Genomic DNA, 24,594 nt, shown 5'->3' with positions numbered 1-24,594 from the left:
CGGCCATCGAGGCGTCCCAGTAATGCTCTTTCAGGTGCCGAGACCAGCCCCACTAGAGTCCCCATGGCTGGGGCTCCAGGACGCTCCAGGGGCCTCTGAGTGTCTGCAAGGGCCTGGTGTCCAGTGCACTCAGAGCCCATCCAGGTATGGGGGGGCTGAGCTGGGACTCCACAGCCCGCAGTGGCCTCTGGTCTCCAGAGTTGGACGCTCTTTCTTCAAGGTCATGGAGAGGCAAGGGCCCACTCCCTCGGTCGCTCTAGTGTTTTTGTTTTAATGGTTACTGGGGATTGAGCTCAGGGTCACATGACCACTGAGCATGTCCCCAGCCCAATTTTGTCTTTTATTTAGAGACAGGGTCTCCCTGAGTTGCTTAGCACTTTGCCTTTTGCTGAGGCTGGCTGTGAACTCGCGATCCTCCCGCCTCAGCCTCCCGGAGCGCTGGGTGACAGGCGTGCGTCACCGCAGCCAGCTCGCTCCAGGTTTTGAAGGGGGTTTCGGGGGCTCCCATCTTGTGCCAGATCTCGGCTGCCCAGCTGGGCCAGCCTCTCCCCTACGCCCCAGCGGAGTCCACTGGAGGCTTCAGCTCCTCCCAGGGCCTGCTGCGCTAACCCTTCAGGGCGCGGCAGGGCTCCCTCAAACCTCTCTTCCTAGGGGACTGGGCTTTGGCAGGGGTGAGACCCTGAGCACTCAGGCCGCGGCGTTCAGGGTCACGGTTCTCCTTCTCTCCTCTGGACCGACGCAGGTGGGGTCCCTGCCAGAGCCTGGGCCCAGCGCCCAGGACCCGCCTGCCCACGTCCCAGCTCCGGCAGGAGGCCCCAGTGTGGCCGGAGGACCCAGGCACTCCCTTACCAAGCGGCTGGGTCGTACTCGGCCCAGACACGCACGTATTCGTCCAGGTGGTGGGGGCCCAGGATGGAGGAGTCTCGGGTGAGGTACTCAAAGTTGTCCATGATGACGGCGACGAAGAGGTTCAGCATCTGTGGGGCCCCGGGGGAGAGGGGAGTAGGAGGGAGAGAGCTGGGGTGGCTGGCGGATGCACCCCACTGAACTCACACAGAGGCCCGGGGACAGAGAGCCACAGTGGACCCGAGGAGACAGTCGCTGACCCAAGGAGGACCAGCGAGGGTAAGCTCGGGTGCAGAAGGGGAGGGAGGAAGGGCAAATGGAGACTGAGAGAGACACAGATGGACGGTGGGGGCGCTGGGGGCTGGGTCACACCAAGGGGACCACCGCTTGGGAGGACCCCAGACCCTCCCCACCTGGGTCTCCAATGGAGGGGATCCTGGCCTTCCCCAGGGAATGGCAGCAATGTCTGGTGACACTTTTGGCTGTCACCCCATTGCGGGGAGGGACAGGGCTATCAGTTGGATCTGGAATGTTCCCCAAACGCTCAACCTAGTGTTCGGCAGTGTTCTGAGGTGGGGCTTGGGAAGTGACTAGGTCACCTGGGCTGGGACCTCATCAAGGACTGATCCACTGACAAAGTCATAACTGAGGTGTTGGAGGTGGTGGAAACAGGAAGTGGGGCGATGCTAGGGGTAGAGAGGCTGGGGGCACGCCCGGGAGGTCTGTTGGGTCTTTGGCTCTTTTTCCGTCTCCCTCCGCTTCCTGGCTGCATGATGTCCTGCCTCCCCCAGGCCCATCCCAGTGGCTCCATGGACCTCCCGCCCGGCTGAGGCCCTGAGCCAGGAGAAGGCTCCTTCCTTCAAGCTGATTTTCTTACGCATTTTTTTTTTTTGGTACCTGGGATTGAACTCGGGGGCACTCGACCCCTGAGCCCCATCCCCAGCCCTATTTTGTATTTAATTTAGAGACAGGGTCTCACTGAGCTGCTGAGGCTGGCTTTGAACTCGCCATCCTCCTGCCTCAGCCTCCTGAGCTGCTGGGATTACACTGTGCCTGGCTTTCCTTGAGCTGACATGGTCATCTAGTGCCGGGGCACCCAGAGGGTGGAAGTTGGGGTGCCCACAAGCTCAGCAGGATCCACACTGGGAAACCTGGGTTCACTGAGCCCCAGGCTGGCTGGGAGCAGCCCTGAAGGAGCAGATCGGTTTCATCCTAGAGAAATCTGGTCCTGAGCCAGAGAGAGGTCCAGGCCCGCCCGGCCTCCCCTCCCGCCCGGCCTCCACCGCCCGCAGACTCACCAGAAAGGAGCAGAGGAAGATGAAGGAAACGAAGTAAAAATAAGCGAACTCGTTGCCACAGTCGGCTGTCAGGATGCCGGAGTTCTTGTCACATGGCTTCCCACTGAGGCAGGAGAGCATGATGTTGTGCCAGGCTTCCCCGGTGGCACTCCTGAGGACAGGGAGGGGCATCAGGGGCCTGGCACCAGGCTCTGGCTGGAGGCCAAGGCCTCTTGGGAAGGGGCGTGTGTGGGCCAAACACCGGGCTCTGGAGCTGGGTGGGCATGGTCTGAGCCCCAGGTCCACTGCCTCCCCTCCCTAGGACATCGGGTGGGACATTCTCCTCCTCGCTGAGCTCTAAAGCCCACGGGGACTATTGAAAATGCTGGTGCTGGGTTGGGAGCTCGTCAGGGGCAGAGGGCTCGCTCACACACGAGGCGCTGGGTTCCACCCCCAGGACGGGGGCAAGCTGAGGCCCACACTCCACCCGACAGGCTGGACCCGGCCGGACTGGGCACAGGGACATCTGCGTAACCTAAAAGCTCTCCTCCCTCCCGGTGACTCTCCTCGGGAGTCTTTTCTCCCTGGGTCACTGTGCTCCGGGTGTGCTGGCCCCTCACTGTCCTCAAACGTGCCAGTCGTGTCCCGGCCACAGGGTCCCTGTGCCAGCTGTCCCCTCTGCCTGGCCACCCTTCCTGACATCCACATGGCTCCCTCCTCACCTTTGTCCCTCTAATGTCACACCTCCAGACAGGTGTGACCACAGGCCCTCCTCCACTCCCTTCTTTCTGTTGTTAGATGAACATTTTTTTTATTGCGGCAAAATTCTTAAATAGATCATTTTAACCACTTTGAAACACACACAGTGGTGCCAACTGCTGTCACACCATTAGTGACTGTCAGCACCGCCCACCCCAGAACTTTCTCACCCTCCCCAATTCTGTTCCCTGTAAGTAGTAACTCCCTGCTCTCCGCCCCCAGCCCTGCCAGCACCCACTGTTCCACTTTCCAGCTCTGAATTCACCCATTCTAGGCACCTCCTACAAGGGGCATCAGACACTATTTCTTTCTGTGTCCCCTTTCCTCCTCCTTTTTTTTCTTTGTGTGTGTGTGGTATTGGGGATTGAACCCAGGGGTGCTCCACCACTGAGCTACTCACATTCCCAGCCCTTTTTATTTTAGTTTGAGACAGGGTCTCACTAAGTTGCCCAGATGGCCTCGAACTTATGATCCTCCTACCTCAGCCTCCCGAGTAACTGGGCTTACCACATCCAAATCCCCATGCCCTCCTGATCTAAAATTTTATCTCCATCTAGGATCTCCTATAATTGCTTTACCAATTATGTGTCTTCCTCATGGGAAAATTAACTTTCAAAGGATAGAAAGTGTTTTCCCTCTCCCTCTGCCGTATCCCGGGGTGCGGCAGTGCCAGGAACACAGTAGCTGCTCAATAAACCTCCGCTTAGGGAATGCAGGACGTGCAGCCAGGCTTCACCAAAGAATCAACCTCAACAGCCCTAAGCCTCAATTTCCTCAAGTGTCGGATGAGGTGTTCGAGCGTCCCCACCTCAGGAGGCAGTCAGGGGGATTCAGTGAGGTGAAGCCCGAAAAAGGCCTTCAGCAACTGCCCTGCCATGGACCCTTGCGCCCCGCACGCCCCTACCAAACCTCCCCAGAAGGGGAGGAGGAGAGTGGGACGCCTAAGAGATTAGCGCATGTTCCCCACAGGAAGGGATGGACGTGGGCACTCCTCACCGGAAGAGAAGAGTGAGAACCCGCCACACGCACACCGGAAGAGAAGAATGAAGGCCTCCCCACCCGTGGAAGGGTGAAGCCACGCCCCCCTCTCACCGGAAGAGAAGCATGAGCGCCTGGAAGAAGGTCCGGAAGTTGTTGTGCTCAGTGATTTGGAAATCGTCCTCATCACTGTCCTCGTCCTCCACGTCGATGCCGATGTTGCCGAACACCTGCGGAATGGGAGGGTGACCACCAGGGCCAGCCCTGCCGCCCCGCAGCCCGTGGCTTCAGGGAAGCCAGCTCCATCTCTTTGCCACCCGATTTGGGCTCCACTGGGCGGCTCCTGCCCGGGGGCGACTGCCCCTGTGGGTGGCCCGACACCTTAGAGTGCGCGCTCACCTGCATCCCGATGATGGCGTAGATGAAGAAGAGCATGGCGATCAGCAGGCACACATAGGGCAGGGCCTGCGGGAGGGAAGGCAGTGAGGGGTGCTGGGCCCCTCGGCCCACCATTTCCTTCCCTTGTCCCAGCGCGCCCCCGACTGGTCGGGGGGGCCACCCGAGTCCCGCCAGCGCTGGTCACTGGGGCTCTGTGATGAGGCCTTCAGAGCTCTGAAGACACCCCAGGGGCAGGAAGTTAGATAGGAGCCCCGAAGACGGCATCCCGGGATGGCTCCTGCACAGAGTCACGTCCAGTTTGATTCCTCTGGAGCACAGGAGTCCTCGCTTCTGAGCCCTAGGCCAGGGGTGGGGGCAGGGGCTCACCTTGAAGGACTGCACGAAGGTCCAGAGAAGAATGCGGATGGTGTAACCCTGACGGAGGAGTTTGATGAGCCGGGCAGCCCGGAAGAGGCGGAGAAAACTCAGGTTGATGAAGTTATTCTGGGGAGATGGAGGGAGAGGGGTGACCATCCACCCACCCCAGGAGCTCAGAGCTGTCACCACTCACAGAGGCCCCTACATGAAGCCAACCAACAGGAAAAAAGCAAGCCAGACCCCAAATAAGGAGGGAGAGGAGAGAAAGCACTATTAATGCAATGGTGCAGAGGGAAAACTCGAAAAAAGGAAGGAAGTCAGGGGCAGAGGGTGGGAAGAAGGAAAGGCATCAACTCAAAAGCATCCGCCCTCCCTGCCAGCCCCACCCGCAGTGGGGAAAAGGAAAGAAAAGGGGGAAGGAGGAGAAGGGAACGGGGTGGGAAAGAAATAACAAAAGATCAAGGAAAAGAAAATATATCCGAATCATCCAATCAGGAAAAAAATCGAGATGGTTTTTATTTCTCCCAACAACCAAATGCACTGAGACGATAGGACACAAGCGGGTCAAGTTGCGGAACCCATCACACGTGTACGATGCACAAACACCGGGGCGGGGGCGGGGTGGGGGCGCCAGCACGCTCAGGCCTGGAGGACATGTGCGGGTTCCGAGGGCATGTTACGCTCCGAGCCAGAAATGCATCTGTCACGGGACTCACCGGGCACCCTGCCCTGCCCTGCCCTGCCCTGCCGAGCTGCCCACCCGCTCCTGCCCGCCCTGACCTCACCCCACGGCCAAGAGGAGCAGCGGCTGGAGCCAATGGGGAGAAGCAGAAGAGCATCTTTCCTTACCCCCTTGGCGAGCGGGAATGGGGAGGACGGGAGGGAGCTGGGGCTGTTCGGCTGCAGGGTGAGTCCTCGCTGCCCGCTGAGTCGGAGAAGATGCATTTGGGGCCCTTTTCCCCCCTCTCAGGGATGGCTTCTCAGCTTCTGGGGCTGGGTGGAGTGTCACGGGACCAGGCCTGCGGGAAGCAGGAACGACTCAGCTCCCATGGGGCGGGTGAGCTCTGAATTAACCCCCAGCCCACCAAGGGGCAGGTGCCGGGGGCCGGGAGGTGGGGCCGTCCCTGCCCCCAGGACCTCCCTGGGTGGACTCTGATTTGCTCAAAAAAGCTTGTCTAGTCACTGCCTCTGTGTCCTCCCACCCAAGCTAAAAGTGGAGCAGGAGGCTGGCGGGAATGGTGGTCACAACTCATAGGTGTTTACATGACCGTCCTGAGGCTTCAGGGGACCCTGGCTGGGCGGCTAGAAATCACAGATGGACCTGTTTGGCCAGTGAAGCTAATTTGTTGGGCCTGAGTAGCATCTTTTTTTATTTGATTATGAAAAATAGTTGACATCGTTTTAAAATAGGATTTGGTCACCCGTCTGGTTTGGGGCAGGCCTGGACCCCTACGGCTGCCCTGGAGGCTGGCCACATGCCCTGCAGCTTTCCAAGGCCCCTCGTTCTAGCAGTGGTGCTGGCTGTCCTGGCTCAGTGGCCTCTGAGTGATCCCTGCCTCGGGCAGACATGGAAACTTCCCATCGCTGGCTGGGACTCGGCAGGTGGGAGGCGGAGGGGTAGTGGGTCTCCTGCTAAGGGGACCCCACCTGGAGTCTGGCCTAAGGGATTCATGGGAGCCGCGATTCAGGCCCCATGGCAAGGCCTAGCACTGCTGAGCCTTCACCCCGTGAATGGCACAGGGCGACCCATACGGGGAGCCCAGGTATCGCAGCAACCCTCCCGGCTTCAAGCGTGTGCCAATTTGGGCAATGATTGCATGGACATTGTACTTGGTGCTTCTGGGGCACAGGGTTGTGGGGGACTCCCGCTATGGGGCCTGTGTCTGTCAGTAGCTCTGGCCTGGGAGTGGAATTTCCGAGGTTGGCAAGTAGGCCTCTCGGTTGGCTGGAGGGTCAGGTGTTCTGTGGGATGCAGCAGCTGGCCCTTAGGCCTGGTGGCCAAAGGGGCTGGGCCCTACCTGACCACACTGGGCCTGACAGTGAGAACACCCAAGTTCTCACCAGAGCCCCACCCCAGCTTGGTTCAGAGATCACCCTCCGTGCCCCTGACCTGACCCCAGTCCTGCCTGGCCACCCAGCTCCACCTGGGGACAGGGCCAACAGCCCAGGTGTCCCCAGCCCCCTCCCGTACACCCCCAGAGTGCAAGCCATCCCTTCCATGGGGCGGATCATAACATGTGGACTCGGGAGCATGCAGAGGCAGGCAGCCCTGGAAGCAGCCTCGGGGCTCAGGTGGAGCCTGCCACCAGGCGGAAGCAGCGGGATCTGGCAGGGAGGCGTGCAGACAGCATGCTGCCCCTGGGGAGCCGAGGGGGGAGACACAAGGGAGGTGGGGTGGGGTCTGGTGGGGCGAGGGTCCCCGCAGCCCTCGTCCTCCCGTCTCTTCCGGCACCGCGTCCTGAGTGCCCACGGAGCCTCCAGAGCCCCCTCCTAGCTTGCCCCAGACCCTGCCCTGCCACTGGCCACAGGCCCTGGGGGCATGGAGTCCTTCCCCTTGTGGTCCTCTCTCCAGTGACGGCTCAGAGCCTGGTGTCCCTCGAGCATGCAGAAGGACATGGGAACCACCTGCCTAAGGGATGCACAGAAATTCTGCCCCCTGCAGACCCCTCCTCCTGCCCAGACCTCAGCCCAAAGCTCCAGACGCCCCGCTGCCTGCCTCCCAGGTCCTGTGGGGACCTCAAACTCACCATGCCCACTCATCCTCCTCCCAGGGCCAGCTCCCTCCTGCCCAGTCCAGCCCCATGCTCTGAGCCAGTCTCCTCCAGTTCCCTGGTGCCTCCACTGTCACCTGTCACCTCTTGCTGGGACCTGGTGCCCACCTCCAGCCCATCCTCATCTCACTGTAGCCAGGTGCTCTCATCTCAACCATTTCAAATCACATCACCGCTTCAACCTTTCCACACCTTTCCTGGTGCTTAAGATTCCACAGCAGCGTCCCCTGGCAGGACCCCTCCCTCCCCTGCTTTCCACTAGCTTTCCTCTGCCGCTTTGCTCCAGCCACACCCCTCACCTGCAGCCAGGACCCCTGCTTTCTCCCCTGCCCCAGGGCCTTTTCACCCACCGTCCTGGGGCCTGGCATGCCCTTTTCTCCCCTCTCTACCTTGTTCATGCTGCTCAGCCTTCAGCTTGCAGAGAAGCTACGATTTCAAGTGGAGGTCAAGGGTTACTGGACCAATACCTGCCACCCCCACCTCACTCAGGCAAGGGGCAGAGACGGTGGCTGGCTCTGCCCACCTTGCAGTTGGTGATCATTCCCTGTTCGGTGGAGGAGTGCGCTGTCCGCAGGGAGGGATCCAGTGCAAAATGCCACCAGTGGGGCCCTTCAGGGGCTCCTTGGTGATGATGGGCAGAAGGGCAGAGGTGGGAGGGGAAGGGGCGGAGTCAGAGGGAGAGATGAAGGAGGTGTGTGCTGGGTGGGGTGCGGCCCTTCAGGGTGGGTGGAAGTAATATAGGAGAGGGACTGTGTATGTTCGCGTGCATGTGTGTGTGTGTGCGTGCAAGAGGTAAAGCCATAGAGAGACGAGGGGTAGAGTGTGAATTAGAGGCCATACCTGCGTCAGGTGTGCGCTGGCTGAGCACTTACTGGGTGTGGGTGCAGCGTGCGCACCTGCCTATCAGGGCTGCAGGGAGAGCCTCAGCTGGCCACCAGACCCTAGTCTGTCCACTCTGGGTTCCCTGTCCCTAAGTTTTTGCTTGCATGCCGCGTCGCCCTGAGGCCTCCCCTGCTGGCCTGGGAGCATCTCTATTGATGGAGGCCGGGGAGCAGTGGGCTTGCAAGGGGTTGAGGCTGGAGGCCAGAGGGGAGAGAGTGGAAGAGATTCAGGGGCGGCAGGTGGTGTGCGGTGGGTTTGGGCTTCCGGAGCTGAACCGGGCGGCAGTGTGGGGAGGTGGCTGGGCGTGGTGGGCCTGGGGGGCTGCTTGTGGGTGATGCTGGCGGGCCGGCCCTTGGGTCCCGGTTGGAACACCGGGCCAGGCACAGTCCTTTTTCTGCAAATGATGAAAACCCACGCGAATGGAAACCCTCCATCCAGAACCTGCGAGGAACACCCAGAGCGGGAGGGGAGGGCGGGGAGACGGGGAGACGGACAGACGGGAGGGGGAGGGAGGGGAGACAGGCACCCCCAGGAAGCCAGGGCAGGCCATGCGTGCGGATGCGAGATGCTTCACAGTTAATGTAAGGCATTTAGACTTCAGAAAGAAGTAACACCAACCGGATTCTAGATGCGGATGTTGAAGATGGAGGGGGGCGGGCGGGCGGGGGCGGTTGGGGGCGGAGTTCAGCGTTTTTTAGGTTGATTTGTAACCAGTGCCAAAAAACCAATGGGTTTCGGTTCCGGGCGGGGAGTGGGGGTGGTGGTGGCGGTGGGTTGGGAGATAAGTCATTGGTGTATGAACACACAGACCACGTCATGGATGAACAAATGAATTTCATAGTGCATTTTGATTGGATGAGTTTTTCAGACGGCGTTGTGCCAATATACAGTTTAAACAGCAGGCATGGAAAGAGACAAGACAAGAAACAGTCATTATCCACCGCGCAGCGCCAACCCGTCCCCAGGCCGCTCGGCACCCTCCCCCCACCTGCCCTCCCGGGGTCCGGCTCCCCCCCACCCCCGGCCCGCAGCGTGGCTGGGCTCTGGCCTCAGACCTGGTGCCTTACCTGGGAGGCAGAGGGGGGCCCTGAGACCTAACAGCTGGGACCTGGTCATACCTGAGGGCCCAGACACCCCCTGCTGCCTTCCCCTCAGGATATCACCATGCAGGGCTGGCTACCACACTGCCCAGGTACCCACGGCAACAATAGCAATAACAATAATAGTAACCACCGTTAGGAAGGGTTTGTTTCCTAGGAGACTCTGTGCCAAGCATTTCACGTGGAGCGTCCTCATCTGTAAAAACGCTGCGGCTTCCCCTAGAACACCTGTCCTCCGGGAGCAGGTGCTCCGCGCACTGCTCTGTTTTGTTTTGCACCCCCTTCCCCCTGCAGCATCATAACCATGCCTACACACAGTAGGCACTCAATGTGTGCATGAATGGAAGTCATGTAAGGAACTGATGGGATCGGTTGCACCAGGTCTGCCCACTCTACAGGAGAGAGGTGACACAGCTGCCCGCGCGCCGGTGGCTGGTAGGGAGGGCCTTGGCTACTGCGATGTCCTAGTATCTTGGCCCTATGCCTTCCGGCCAGACAGGACACACAGCTGGGCATCCGGCCCTGCAGATCTCTCACTGGCAAATGGAAGTTTCAACCAACTTCCTCCACTTGTCCTGGGGAGCTGAGCGGCCCTTCCCAGCCTCCTCACCCAGAGGGACATTGGTTGCAGGCTCTCCTGTGCTCGGTGGGGCGGTGAGCTGTTATGACTGCCAGGCGGGGCCCTGGGTCAGACGGTGAGGCCAGACCCTCGCTCTCTGCCAAGGAAGAGTGACCTGGGGGACATCCTGGTGGGGAAGCCTGCAGGTGAGGGAGACTCCTCTAGAGAAAACCCTCAGGGCTGGGGAGGGGAGTTCCTGGCTCAGCTGCAGCTGAGGGCAAAGAAGTGTGCAGGCCGGGGACACATCAGCAACGCCCCCTTCTCTGTGGTTTCCCGGCCATGGCAGCCTCCTGGAAGGAGGGTGGGGGATGGGACCCAGGATCTCCTTCCTGGGTGACAGGCGGGGACACCCTGGGGCTGCCAAGGTGCTCCCCAGAGTCACCAGGGGCTGGCTGAGTGACCAGGGCGGTTCTCCCCCCCCCCCCTTGCCTAGGCCAGTGAGCGGTGCCTGTGGGGGGGTCAGGAGGAGGGACGGTGGGCTGGCCCCTGCTGCCCTGTGGCTTCCTCTCTGACCTTTTCAGGGAAAGGTCATCCCCTGGGGGAGTCTCTGGTGCAGGAGCCCGTCCACGGAGACGCTTGGCACAGCCGGGTCCCCGGCGGTCAGTATCATTTTTACTGTTATTAGGGCGCCGTCGATCCCACCCGGCCCCGGCCTCCGCACTCTTCTCCCTTCTGCTCCCCCTTGAGGATCTCTTCCCCACCATCTCCCGAGGGTCCCCAAGCCTGGGCTCACTGGCAAATGGCCAAGGAGAGGGCCTGGGCAGGACCTCTGGGGTCTGGGAACAAAGGAAGGGCTGTGGGACCTGGGACCAAGGACCTGCCGCCTCTCCTACGGGGGCAGAGGAGGGTGGGTGTCCTGGGGACTCTCCTGGGGTCCTGGGAGTGTCATCCCTGCCTTGGCCTGAGGACCAGGGTGCCCTCCTGCCTGTGAGCCGCAGAGGGTCTGCGCAGAGAAGTGACAGCAGGGGGTCTCTCTGGCCCCACTGGGTGTCTGGATGGGCTAGCCTGGGGCCCTTGACACACCTATCCGCATTGTTTGAGAGGCAGGGAAGCCCACCCTGTACGCGGCCCGCGTCAGGACTTTGGATGCCCTCATCTCCCTGCCCTGTCCCCAAGCGCCCTGGTTCTCCCTGAGGTCCTGGCCAAGCACTGGCCGCAGCCAACTATGGCTGCCAGAATCTGTAACGTCAGTACCCCCCCATGCCACCCCCAGTCCAGCCCGGAGACCCCAGAAAGAAGCCAGCAGGAGACTTACCCCAAACTCGGTCACAAGGATATCTGTAATGCTGCCCAGAACAGTCACAAAGTCGAAGATGTTCCAGGCGTCGCGGAAATAATTCTAGAACAGGGACCCACAAGACAGAGATGCCAAGAAGGGCTCCAGGCCCCGCCCCCAGCTGGCCCAGGGGCAGGACAGCTGGTGCCCGGGGACAGTCACACCCACTCAAAGGCCCTGCTGCCAATCTAGGGCTGCTGGAGGGCTTCTGCTGAGTCCCCTCCCTGGGGCCTCCAGGCCTGGCCTTCCTCTGCTGGGGAGGGGGCTGCCGCTGGGGCTGAGGCCGTCTCTCCCACACTTCTGAGGGCTCTCCAAGCCCTACTTGCTCTACAGAGGACGTCGCTGCTCCTCACTAGGTCCCAGAGGAAAGAGCAGCACCCATTTTCACTCAGAGGAGGTCAGCAGCCGAGGGGTGGCCCTGCTCTGCACCCAGGTGAGTCTAGATTAGGACCCTGCTGTGCTAACAGCACACCCACTAAGGGAGGGAAGGTTCTGGAGCTGTGTGGCTATTGGCAATTGGCTTGATCTCTCTGTGCCTCCATTTCCTGATCTGGAGAGGAGGACAGAGGTCACTGGGCACTGGAGGAAGGGCCTTGAGGCCTTCCAGGCACACACAGGGCTACACTTCCTGGCCCCTGGTTAGATGGGGCTGTGTGGCTGAGGTAGTGTAGTCACTCCTGCCTGTGACCAGCAACATCCAGACAGCAGGTATTCCATTAGCCTGGGCCGTGAGTGAACAGAAGGCAAAAATCCCCTGTCGAGTGTGGGGGGAAAAAAACCCCAAACCATCTTGGTTGATTAAAGCCACTGAGAGGTAGGGTTTTTTGTTACTGCAGCTTAACTTGAACTATCCTGACTGATACATCTCTGGGCTGGCGGCTGGCAGCTGGCTCAACTCAGACACCCTGGGACAGCTGTGTTGTTAAAATACTGAAATGCCCCACACCATCTGATAAAAACCCCAGCCCAGAGCCCCCTGAGAGTCCCCTGCTCCCCTTAACTTGGCACTGAAATGAGGACGCTTGGTCCATTTGGAGAGGGGCCTTTCCAATTTCCTCCTCCAGCACCCTGCTGGGACCTCAGAATCTGGGTCAAACAGACGCCTCCCCCCTCCAGGCTCTGTGGGACCCGTGGGAAACATGGGCCTTGTCAGTGTCCCCCTGACGCAGGCCAGACCTGGGCCTCACTCTCAGTGGCCAGTGGAGGGCTCGACCCCAGGCAGCCCTGCAGCCTAGAAGGATCCACATTTCAGAACTACGCTTCCCTCGGAGTTGCAGCATCCGGGCCCCTGGGTTCTGGGAGGCAGCGTGGTAACAACTGTGGCTACTGAGTATTCAGCAGGCGACATTGCTTGAAAACTGGTGGCAGGGGTTGCTGGGACCTACCCACATCCCCACGCATTTCAGAGGAGATGGGGCGAGTTCAGGGGTCTGGCCGTGGACCCCTCTCTGGGGCCACCTGCTACTTTGCCCCGGGCCCCTGGAAGCAGCCTTGACTGTGACCACGGCCAGGGAGATGCAGCTCCCTCCTCAGCGTCCGGGCCCTCTGCTGCCACCTGGAGGCCCCCAGTGGAACTGATCCCCAGTGGCCTGGACTTCCCGGCAGGGGCAGCTGCCCTCCTGGCCCTCCCCACGGCCCCCTCCCCTGCTGTCCTTGGCGATGGCTTTCCAGACACATCCTTGCACTCAGTCCCGTGGCAAGCTCTGCCCCTGAGGACTCCCAGGTGAAGCCAGCGCCCAGGTGTTTGGGGACCCGCCTTGTGCCCCGGGTACCGGGGAAAGTTGGGCTTTGTCTAACATGGGAAGGGGAGCTCTGGGCAGGACTGGCAAGGGGAGGGAGCCGGGGCCTCGGCCCCCGCAGGAGAGCCGCTTGGTCAGTGGAAGGCCAGCTCCTCTTGGCCTTGGGACCCGGGGCAAGACCTCTTCATTGTCAAGAGCTGGCAAGGACACCAGGGGACCAGAGGGCTTGGCCGGGGCCACACAGCGGGCAGGGCCGGGGCAGTTCTAGGAGCCTGGGCCTTGATCTTCCTGTGACCCACCCCGGGCCACACAGCCCGTATGTGGCACCCGAGACCGGAATTCTGGGACGCCCCCTCCACCAGGCTGGTGCTGATCCCTGTGCCTGACAGTCCTGGTGTGACCCCGACCCAGGAACTCGTGGAACAGCACACACCGCGGTCCCACTACTCAGGAGGCTGAGGCGGGAGGACCACAGGTTGAAGGCCTGCCTCAGCGGCTCAGTTCAACCCCTAGCACCCAAAAAAACAGATGACCCCTGCCCCATATTTAGCTGGGCATGGGGGCTCACACCTAGAACCCTGGAGGCTGAGCAGGGGATCTCAAGTTTGAGGTCAGCTTCAACAACTTCGTGAGGCCCTGACTCAGGAAAAACAGAAGCAAAGCTTTGCTCTACCTCTGAGGGTGTGGCTGGGAGGGAAGGAGAGTCTGCCTGGGCGCAAATCTCAGCGCTGTAGGACCACACGGCACAGCGCAGCACCACACAGCACTGCACACACCGCACAGCACCACACAGCGCAGCACCACACACACCACACAGCACAGCACCACACAGCACCACACAGCACAGCACCGCACACACCACACACACCACACAGCACCACACAGCGCAGCACCACACAGCACCACACACAGCACACACACCACACACACCACACAGCACCACACAGCACCACACAGCGCAGCACCACACAGCACCACACAGCGCAGCACCACACACACCACACAGCGCAGCACCACACACACCACACACACGGCACAGCGCAGCACCACACACACCACACACACCACACAGCGCAGCACCACACACACCACACACACCACACAGCACCACACACACCACACACACCACACACACCACACACACCACACACACCACACAGCACCACACACACCACACACACCACACACACCACACAAACCACACACACCACACACACCACACAGCACCACACACACCACACACACCACACAGCGCAGCACCACACAGCACCACACCACACAGCACCACACACACCACACAGCACCACACAGCGCAGCACCACACAGCACACCACACAGCACAGCACCACACAGCACAGCACCACACAGCACCACACCACACAGCACAGCACCACACACACCACACACACCACACAGCGCAGCACCACACAGCACACCACACAGCACAGCACCACACACACCACACAGCACCACACAGCGCAGCACCACACAGCACACCACACAGCACAGCACCACACAGCGCAGCACCACACAGCACACCACACAGCACAGCACCACACAGCACAGCACCACACAGCACCACACCACACAGCGCAGCACCACACACACCACACAGCACCACACAGCACAGCACCACACAGCACAGCACCACACAGAACCACACACACCACACAGCACCACACAGCACAGCACCACACAGCACCACACAGCACAGCACCACACAGCACCACACACAGCACACCACACAGCACAGCACCACACAGCACCACACAGCACCACACAGCGCAGCACCACATAGCACCACACAGCGCAGTACCACACAGCACCACACAGTGCAGCACCACACAGCACCACACCACACCACACACACCACACCACACAGCGCAGCACCACACAGCACAGCACCACACAGTGCAGCACCACACACACCACACACACCACACAGCGCAGCACCACACACACCACACACACCACACAGCGCAGCACCACACAGCACAGCACCACACAGCACCACACACAGCACACCACACAGCACAGCACCACACAGCACACCACACAGCGCAGCACCACACACACCACACACACCACACAGCGCAGCACCACACAGCACCACACAGCACCACACAGCACCACACAGCACCGCATAGCGCAGCACCACACACACCACACACACAGCGCAGCACCACACAGCACCACACACACCACACACACCACACAGCGCAGCACCACACAGAACCACATAGCGCAGCACCACACAGCACCACACCACACCACAAAGCACCACACACACCACACCACACAGCGCAGCACCACACAGTACCACACAGCACAGCACCACACACACCACACAGCGCAGCACCACACACACCACACACACCACACAGCACAGCACCACACAGCACCACACAGCGCAGCACCACACAGCACCACACACACCACACGGCACCACACACACCACACACACCACACAGCACCACACCACACATATCACACAGCACCAAACACACCACACACACCACACCACACACACCACACACACCACACAGCACCACACCACACACACCACACAGCACAGCACCACACAGCACAGCACCACACACACCACACAGCACAGCACCACACACCACACAGCGCAGCACCACACAGCGCAGCACCACACCACACGGCGCAGCACCACACACACCACACACACCACACAGTGCAGCACCACACACACCACACACACCACACAGCGCAGCACCACACACACCACACACACCACACAGCACAGCACCACGCACCACACAGCACAGCACCACACAGCACAGCACCACACACCACACAGCGCAGCACCACACAGCGCAGCACCACACGGCGCAGCACACACTGGTGGGCAGAACTTCTGGAGGTGGCCCTGGACCATCATTCCTTTTTTGGGGGATTGAACCCAGGGCCTTGGCCTGGGAGCCGAGCACCTACCAGCTGAGCTGTGTCCCCTGTCATTCAGTTTTAGAGACCTCCCCAGTGCTGCTGATGGGGACACAGGGCAGAGGTGGCCTTTCTGACAGCCCCCAGCGCCTACTGGTGGTCCTCTGCACCCGGCTCCCTGACCTGGCGCTCCCAGGAGCCCCGTGGGGGAGGGCCGGGCAGCCCTCTGGAGGCCGTGAGCCCTCCTCGGCCAGGGGGACTCGGCTCCTGAGCGGTGGCTGAGACCAGGGGCTGTGGGCCTTCTCTCAGAGAGGGCGACTACACCAGCTGTGGGGACAGCGGATGTCCTGGTTCAAGGTCCAGCTTGGCCACTCACTGGGGACCTTGGAGAGGCCACTTAACGCAGTCACCCTGATCCACAGTTTGGATCTGAATGTGCTCCGAGGCCTCTGTGTTGAAGCTTGCTCTCCAGCTGTGGCTCTACGGGAGGTGGGGAACCCTCAGGAGGGAGAGCCCAGCAGGAGGAAGTTAGGTTCTTGGGCACGTGCCCTTGAAAAGGATACCGGGACCCTGGCCCTTCCTCTTCCTTCCTCCTGGGCTTCCCAGCTACCTGTGGGGACCACCTTGCTCTACCGGTTTAGAGCAAGTGGTCCCCACAGCCTGTAGCTCGGAAGCCCAGGCCAGGAAGCGACACAGACGACCTGAAACTATGAGCCAGAGTGACCTTTTTCTCCTTATAAGTAAACAACCTCAGGTGTTCTGTCACAGTAATGGAAAACTGACCAGCACATCTACCTTCAAGATGAAAGAAAACACTCGAGTTGAGTTAGCGGCTAGAGAAAAATAAAGAAGTGATTTTCTCCCACCTAATCTCACAGACACCTCCCCTCCCCCCATCCTCAGCTCTCCTTGAGGCTGAGGGTCCTGGGCTGAGACTACATGCAGTAGAGGAGACGAAATCAAGTTAGCGGGTCATGGAACGCATTTAAAAGAAAAAGAAAAATGGAGTCGAGGAGAATCGACAGCTTCAGAGCACAAGGCAGGTGGGGAGGTTGGACACTGACTTTCCGAGGCCTGGCTGAGGCTGTGTCTGGGTGCCGGGTGCTGGCTCCACAGTTAGGTGGACTCTCCCCGTGGATTGTGGGTAAAACTGTTTGAATCCCACAGACTTGGCCTCCCTGGTCTGTTTCCTTGTCTTTAAAATGGATGATAATCACTCTGCCTCCTTGGGATCCTTTGGAGGAAAAACTGAATCCTTATGCCCCTGGGCCAGGATGTCACCAAAGTGCCTGGTCTCACTGGGGTCCCTTGAATATCTGGGGAGGGGCTGAAGCCACGGGAGCTGTGCAGCCGCCACCTGGGTGGGGCCTGGGGACCAGGTGGAGAGACCCTCAGCCCCGCCCAGAGCGTGGCCCCCAGCACAGGGTAGAGCCCAGGCCACTTACCAGAATCCCGAAGGCCATGACCTTGAGCAGGCACTCCAGGGAGAAGAGCGAGGTGAAGACGATGTTGAACACCCGCAGGGCGTTCTCGTAGGCCACCGAGGCACCGTAGAACTGGGGGGAGGGGGGTGTCAGCAGCAGCAGCAGCGCATGGCCCCCGTCCTCCCAGGAGTGACCCGGGCCCGCCCAACCAGGCCCGGCAAGGGCTGAGGGAGCACTGAGGGTCCAGTCCCCACCGCCCGGAGTCTTTCCACGTTCAAAATGAAAACTGTCTTGAGCCCCGTCTCGGCCTCCGTGTCCTGGGCGGCCCCTGACCACGCAGGACAGTGTCCACCGCCCCCGTAGCTGCCTCTTGTTCTTTTCCTTGTGCAGCACTGGACTGAGCCCAGGGCGCTTCTCCACCCGCTACCTCCCCAGCCCTTTTCATATTTTTTTGAGACAGGGTCTTGCTAAATTGCTGAGGGTCTTCGAAGTAGCCCAGGCTGCCTCAGCCTCCCTAGTGTCTGGGGTTACAGCTGTGCCCCACCCCACCCAACCTGCATTTTGCTTTTTATTTATTTTTATTTATTTTTTAAAATTTTTAATTCCTTTATTTTATTTATTCATTTTTATGTGGTGTTGAGGATGGAACCCAGGGCCTCCCACGTGCGAGGCAAATGCTCTATCGCTGAGCCCCAGCCCCAGCCCCTTGTACCACTGGGTTTCATCCTCTGCACCACATAAAAATAAATGAAATAAAGATCCATTGAAAACTAAAAAAAAAAATTTTAAATTAAGAAAACACATTTATAATTTTTAACTGACACATAAGAATGATACATTTTTTATGGAGCACAGTGTGATATTTCAACACGTGTATACAACGTGCAGTGATCATAAAGGTAATTGGTGTCTCCATCAGAACCTTAGCGTTTCTAGAACTCTCTCTCTCACTCTCTCTCTCTTTCTGAGCAGGGTCTTGCAGTCTGGGGGGCCAGTCTAGTGCTCCTAGGCTCCGTGAGCCTCCTGCCTCAGGCGCCGGTGTAGCTGGGACTGTGGGGGTGGACCACACTCAGCTTAGATCTCTCTCTCTCTCTCTCTCTCTCTCTCTCTCTCTCTGTGGTGCTGGGATTGAACCCAGGGCCTTTGCATGCAAGGCAAGCACCCTACCAACTGAGCTACAGCCCTAGCCCCTCAGCCTTCTCTTTTTTAAAAGCTTAATATTCATTAAGATTTAAATAAATCTTAAGTGAAAAAATGCAACTGTCTTCATTCTTTTATTTTTTATTATTTTGGGTACCAGGGCGGGAACTCAGGGGTCCTCAACCACTGAGCCACATCCCCAGCCCTATTTTGTATTTTATTTGGAGACAGGGTCTCTCTGAGTTGCTTAGGGCCTCGCCATTGCTGAGGCTGGCTTTGAACTGGCGATCCTCCTGCCTCAGCCTCCAGAGCCGCTGGGATTTCAGGCGCACACCAGGGGCCCGACAAAAGTTTTATTTTTAAGCAATATCTACTGAAGAATTCAAGGGCACAGTCCTGGGTCTCCTATTTACAGTAATTAAACAAAAAGCAAAAACAGCTGCAGCGTGGGAGGCACGTCACCCAGAGAGTGTGCAGACGGCTGGCCGGGTGGGGTGGGGGTTGGGGGTGGCCTCTCGGGGTGGGGGTGTCCGGATGATGGGCAGTGGGGAAAACTTGGTGAATGTACCAAACGCCACCGATGGTGACTGCATGGTCAGGTTACATTGTGTCAACTGAACCTTGATTTTTTTTTTGTCCTTTGGTGGCGCTGGGGTGGAGCCCAGGGCCCCTAGCCAGCGCTCCGCCCCGGCTCCCCGAGGCCCTGCACCTGGTTCACAGCCTTCATCCAGCGGGTTCGGGAAAGAGCACGCTGTGAGGCGGGGGGTCGGCGCCTTCTGTGGTTTAGGCATCTGAGGACTGTCTGGGACGTTTTCCCCAGAGCAGGGCCACCGTGCAGGGGAGGCCTCAGGGGAGCTTGGTCCAGTTTTTTCACTATCAAGAATTAACAGCCAGGCCGGGTGCAGAGGCCCACGCCTGTCACCCCAGCGGCTCGGGAGGCTGAGGCAGGAGGATCGTGAGTTCAAAGCCAGCCTCAGCAATGGTGAGGCCCTAAACAACTCAGGGAGGCCCTGTTTCTAAACAACTTAGAAACTCGGGCTGGGGATGGGGCTCAGCGGTTAGCACCCCTGGGTTCAATCCCCGGCACAAAAGAAAAAGAGACTGGCCAGGTGGTGGACACGTGCACATCGGACGAGGCCCTGGGCTCCACTCGGGGGCTGGAGGAAGAACTAAGGAACCGCAGCCTCCCTCCCTCCCTCCGTCCTCTGTGCCGGGATGAACCCGTCTCTGACGCCCAGCGGGGTGGAGGCTGCAGAGCGTCCCCTCCTCACCGTCCCTCATCTCACTGACCGGGAAGCGGACGCCCTGGGGCAAGCAGAGCCCGGGAGCTGGCGGCAGAGCTGGACTTGAACCCAGGCCCGTGGCTTGGCTCCCACCCCAGGAGGCTCAAGGCCCCGAGGCCCAGCCCTCTCCCTGCACTTCAGCCACCAAACGTCTCTGTGGCTTCTCGCCCCCTCTGACTCGGGCCCTTGCTGAACCTGGGGACTCAGGCGAGGGCTCCCTGGAGGAAGGGGTCTGCACACGCAGGCAGAAGGGCGGGAACAGTGTGCAGGCAGTGGGAACAGCAGGTACGGAAGCTCGGGGCGTCACCTGAGTGATGAGGGGTGGGCCTGGGGGCTCACCTTCATCATCAGCACGATGGTGTTGAGGGCGATCATGGCCATGATGGTGTACTCGAAAGGCGGGGACACCACAAACTGCCACATGCGGTACTGGAAGCTGCGCTTGTCCTGCGGCATGTGTCTGGTCAGCGGCTTGGCACTGATGGCGAAGTCGATGCAGGCCCGCTGTGGGGAGGAGGCCCACCGTGAGGAGGCGGAGGAGCGGGAGGCCCTGCGCTGGCCCCTGCCGACCCCACTGCTCCAGGAGTCCAGGTGTGCCTGGACCTCGGCTTCCCTTGTGACCCCTGGAACCCCTCAGAGAAGGTCTATCAACAGCCTCACTGTCGCGGCCCAGAGAGGCTGAGCCACTTGCCTGAGATGGCTCAGCTGCTGCATGGGCCAAATCTGGCTTCGGGGCCCAGCCATTCTTTCCTATGGGCCGCCTGGTTTTCCTTCTCCTTTTCTTTGAGGGATAAAGAGAAGGAGAAACAGTGGCCACTGAGTCTGAGGGGTCAGCAGCACGGAAGACAGGTGCACTGGGTCCTCTGAGCAGCCAGGGTGATCCCAGAAGGGCAAAGGGCCCCCTCGGTCCTCCCCGGGGACCAGACTCATTCTGACCACTTGCTGGGCCTCCCACGGGAAGATGCTGCTTCCCCACCCTCCCGACGTCCAACCGGGCTCGCTCGAGCTCAAGAACATGGGGCAAAAGTGAGGGCCCGACTCTGGGCCCAGCCTCGAGAGCTGGGCTGCACATGCTCCTGCTTCACGCTGAAGCCTCCGTACCAGCCCGGGACAGGACTAGAGATGTCATGGAGAAGAGCCGCCCACGGTTCCGACGGGTGATGTGAGCAAGAAGTCAGCGCCTTTGAAAATGCCCGGGGCTGCTCGTTACTGCAGCGGGCCCTGGTCTGAACTGACCGATACAGTGAGGGGTGTTTTCCTCTGGAAACCCCAGCAGGGCTGCCCTGCTGGGAGGAGGCTGCCCTCTGTCCCCAGGTGCCCCTAGAAGTCGGGTCCTGGGTGTGTATGACAGTTTCCACAGGACGCAGGGGATGGCACCTCATTTTTCTCCAGGCTGTACTCCTCCATCATCTTGTCCCCCTGTTCCTGGAAGGTGATGATGATCAAGGCCACAAAGATGTTGACAAAGAAGAAGGGGAAGACCACGAAGTAGACCACGTAGAAGATGGACATCTCCATGCGGTACCCGGGGCTGGGGCCCTGGTTCTCAAAGGTGGCGTCCACCGAGTGCTTGAGGACCCTGCGTGGCGTGGAGGAGGGACAGGAGGGCGAGGGGTGAGGTGGGCGGGACAGGAGGGCGGGGGGTGAGGTGGGAGGGACAGGAGGAGGGGTGAGGTGGGCGGGACAGGAAGGAAGCCTCTCTCCTTGAAAGGCTGATGGTGGCCCCATCTCGCCGCCGCGGATCGAGGGCCGATGATGTGCCGGGAGGGATTCTCAACGTTCTATTTTCCCAGGGACCACCTCAGGGAGGTCATATCTGGGGCCCTTCTGCACACGGGGGAAACGGAAGGGGGACTCGTTGGACACCCTACTCAGGAGCAGTCACGTTGGGATTTGGAACCAAGTTAACAGTAATGAATGGGAACAAGTTAGGGGGTCACAGGGGCAGGAGTTTGACATGTTGGGGGATAGTTTTTAAGCACAGTGCTGGGAAGGTGTGACAGGATGCATGTGGGGAACACATATGTGCACGGAAGCCCTGTACAGTTGCAAAGGGTGTGCACTGCTTATGAATTCTGTTTAAGCCACACCTTCAAAGAGTAGATGTGACAGGCTCACGCGTGCATGATAATGTATTTTTTGGAAGGTCACTATTAGGTGCCTTATTCAAACAAAATCATTAAGCATACTGTAATGATTCTCTGACAGGTGGGACTAAAGGCTGTCCAAGGGGTGTCTTTAAAAATTCATTTCAAAGTGAGCTTGGGGATAAAGGTGCTGACAGCACATGCCAGACCCTGCAGCCTTCATCCTGGCCTTTCAAGTCCTCTGGGAGGAGGACTAGGCCAGGGGTGAGGAGGGAGACACATTTACCTGGGACACAAATTATGGGGGCTCCCCAAATACAAGAGATTAAGGTAAAAAATCTGTGACATTTAAAAACATCAAAATGAATTCCACAAAGTCCACCATGAGCCACATATCGTGGTTCCAGGGGTTGAACCCAGGGCCACTTGACCACTGAGCCACCTCTCCAGCCCTTCTTAAAATTTTTTATTTTGAGACAGGGTCTCCCTAAGTTTCTGGCTTTGAACTTGGGATCCTCCTGCCTTAGCCTCCCCAGCTGCTGGGATGACAGGCGCGCGCCACCACCGGGCCAAATATCAAAATTTTAAATAAAGACGGGGTCCACCCGGGCTTGCATGATCCGCTTTTTCTCTCTCACTCCAGTCCTGGCCCTGCCTGGGTGAGAGTGTCACCCTGGCCCAGTGACATCCCACCTCATCACGGGGACAGGTGGGGGAACCTGCCCCGTGGGGCCCTTCTGTGTAGTGCACAGTCCCCAGATGCAGGGGCACATTCAGGGCACCGGGTGACATCCCTCCTGTCTCGGGAGGTGGGCGCCCTGCCTTCCAAGCCCCGCCCAGGAACCCCCGCCCTCCGAGCCCCACCCCAGCCCCACCCCAGCCCCGCCCAGGAACCCCGCCCTCCGAGCCCCGCCCTCCGAGCCCCGCCCTCCGAGCCCCGCCCTCCGAGCCCCGCCCTCCGAGCCCCGCCCTCCGAGCCCCGCCCTCCGAGCCCCGCCCTCCGAGCCCCGCCCTCCGAGCCCCGCCCTCCGAGCCCCGCCCTCCGAGCCCCGCCCTCCGAGCCCCGCCCAGGAACCCTGCCTTCCAAGCCCCGCCCAGGAACCCTGTCCTCCAAGCCCCGCCCAGCCCCGCCCTCCGAGCCCCGCCCTCCGAGCCCCGCCCTCCGAGCCCCGCCCTCCGAGCCCCGCCCTCCGAGCCCCGCCCTCCGAGCCCCGCCCTCCGAGCCCCGCCCTCCGAGCCCCGCCCTCCGAGCCCCGCCCTCCGAGCCCCGCCCTCCGAGCCCCGCCCTCCGAGCCCCGCCCGGGGGTCACTTACTGTGGCCAGCCTTCTCCCGTGGACACGGTGAAGAGGGTCAGCAGGGCCCACAGCACGTTGTCGTAGTGGAACTCGTATTTCTTCCACTCCCGGTCCCGGGCCTTCACCTCGTTCTTCTCGTAGAGCAGGTACTTGCCGCTGCCGAGGGGGGGGCCGTGAGCCAGTCGGGACGGGACGGGGCTCGGCTTGGGCCCCCAGGGACAGGGAGGAAGGGGGACACCAGCCCAGGCAGCCCAGAAGCAGTGACCCCGATGGCTCCTCCTGCGCTTTCTGGAGGGCTGTATGTGGGTCCAGATGGGGACCAGGCTGCCTGGAGATGTCCCCACCCTGCACCAGGGAAAGGCCAGCTTCCAAGTCACACATGATGGTGTTGGTTCTCGGTGCTGGGCTGGAACCAGGGGGCCACATCCCAGCCCTTTTTATTATATTTAATTAATTAAAAATTGTGCAGTCCCCAGATTGAACCCAGGGGCACTTGACCCCTGAGCCACCTCCCCAGCCCTTTTCATATATTATTTAGAGACAGGGTCTCCCTGAGTCTCTTGGTCTTGCTAAGTTGGTGAGGCTGGCCTTGAACTTGCAATCCTCCTGCCTCAGCCTCCAGAGAGGCTGGGATCAGCCTAAGTCCCCGCATCTGGCTAGGATCCTTCCACATTTTGCAGCCAAGTACCAGTTTACCCCAGTGGTGACAGTGACATCCTCACATCCCGGGTTCAGCACCTGGGGGTCAACCAACCGGGACTGAAGGAATTCAGGCAGAGAAACAGCCTGCTGCAGCGTGGGAGGCGTGACAAGTCCCTGGGGGGGAGCCAAGTCTGCAGGACACCCCCACGGGTCCCGAAGCACCTTCCTGGCTCAGCTGAGAGACTCCATCGGGACCCTGATGCGGAGGGGGTTGAGGCCCGGAGTCCCTTTCCCACAATTCCAGAAAGCTCTGAAAACTAGACCTCTTGCTCCTGACTCAGGGGCTGGTAAGTGACGGGCCACAGACCATATCTGCACCATGTGACATTTCTGTCGACCCCCAAGCTAAGGATGAGTCTCACAATTTTAAATGGTCGAAAACAAATTTTTAAAATGCTGCTGGGGTGCAGAAGACAGGAGAATCACAAATTTTCAAGGCCAGCCTCGGCCACGTTGCAAGACTCTAAACCACTTAGCAGGACCCTGTCTCAAAACAAAAAAATACAAAGGGCTGGGGGAGATGGCTCAGTGGTACAGCACTCCTGGGTTTGATGCCCTGCACCAAGGGGGGAAAAGTTCTCATGACAAGTGAAAATTACATGAGATTTGCACTTTAGTTTCAGCCAGGCCTGGTGGCCTGAGGCTGCAGACTTGGTTACTTGGGAGGCTGAGGCAGGAGGATCACCCGAGCGGCATGGGGCAACACAGCAAGACCCTGACTCCAAGGCGGCCACCCTTGGTTCACCCCCAGG

General features: G+C 59.8%; 1 protein-coding gene across 2 annotated transcripts in view; it reads right to left on the bottom strand.

Annotated features, from left to right (window-relative positions):
- Positions 1–24,594, bottom strand: part of Cacna1a (calcium voltage-gated channel subunit alpha1 A) — a 180,676-nt gene that overhangs the window by 15,800 nt on the left and 140,282 nt on the right. The window contains exons 27-37 of one of the 2 annotated variants that reach the window (XM_077105758.1): positions 23,159–23,296; positions 21,135–21,336; positions 20,097–20,261; positions 17,356–17,466; positions 11,244–11,327; positions 8,888–8,893; positions 4,626–4,742; positions 4,260–4,325; positions 3,975–4,090; positions 2,145–2,295; positions 850–977 (exon numbers count right to left, since the gene is read on the bottom strand). In XM_077105758.1, the coding sequence (XP_076961873.1) occupies positions 850–977; positions 2,145–2,295; positions 3,975–4,090; positions 4,260–4,325; positions 4,626–4,742; positions 8,888–8,893; positions 11,244–11,327; positions 17,356–17,466; positions 20,097–20,261; positions 21,135–21,336; positions 23,159–23,296 (1,284 nt within the window). The remainder of the gene's footprint in view (positions 1–849; positions 978–2,144; positions 2,296–3,974; positions 4,091–4,259; positions 4,326–4,625; positions 4,743–8,887; positions 8,894–11,243; positions 11,328–17,355; positions 17,467–20,096; positions 20,262–21,134; positions 21,337–23,158; positions 23,297–24,594) is intronic. The other variant, XM_077105759.1, reaches the window with a different exon arrangement.

The sequence above is a fragment of the Callospermophilus lateralis genome, chromosome 1, assembly GCF_048772815.1.
Source record: "Callospermophilus lateralis isolate mCalLat2 chromosome 1, mCalLat2.hap1, whole genome shotgun sequence".
Taxonomy (NCBI): domain Eukaryota; kingdom Metazoa; phylum Chordata; class Mammalia; order Rodentia; family Sciuridae; genus Callospermophilus; species Callospermophilus lateralis.
This window is presented reverse-complemented; position numbering and strand designations above follow the sequence as displayed.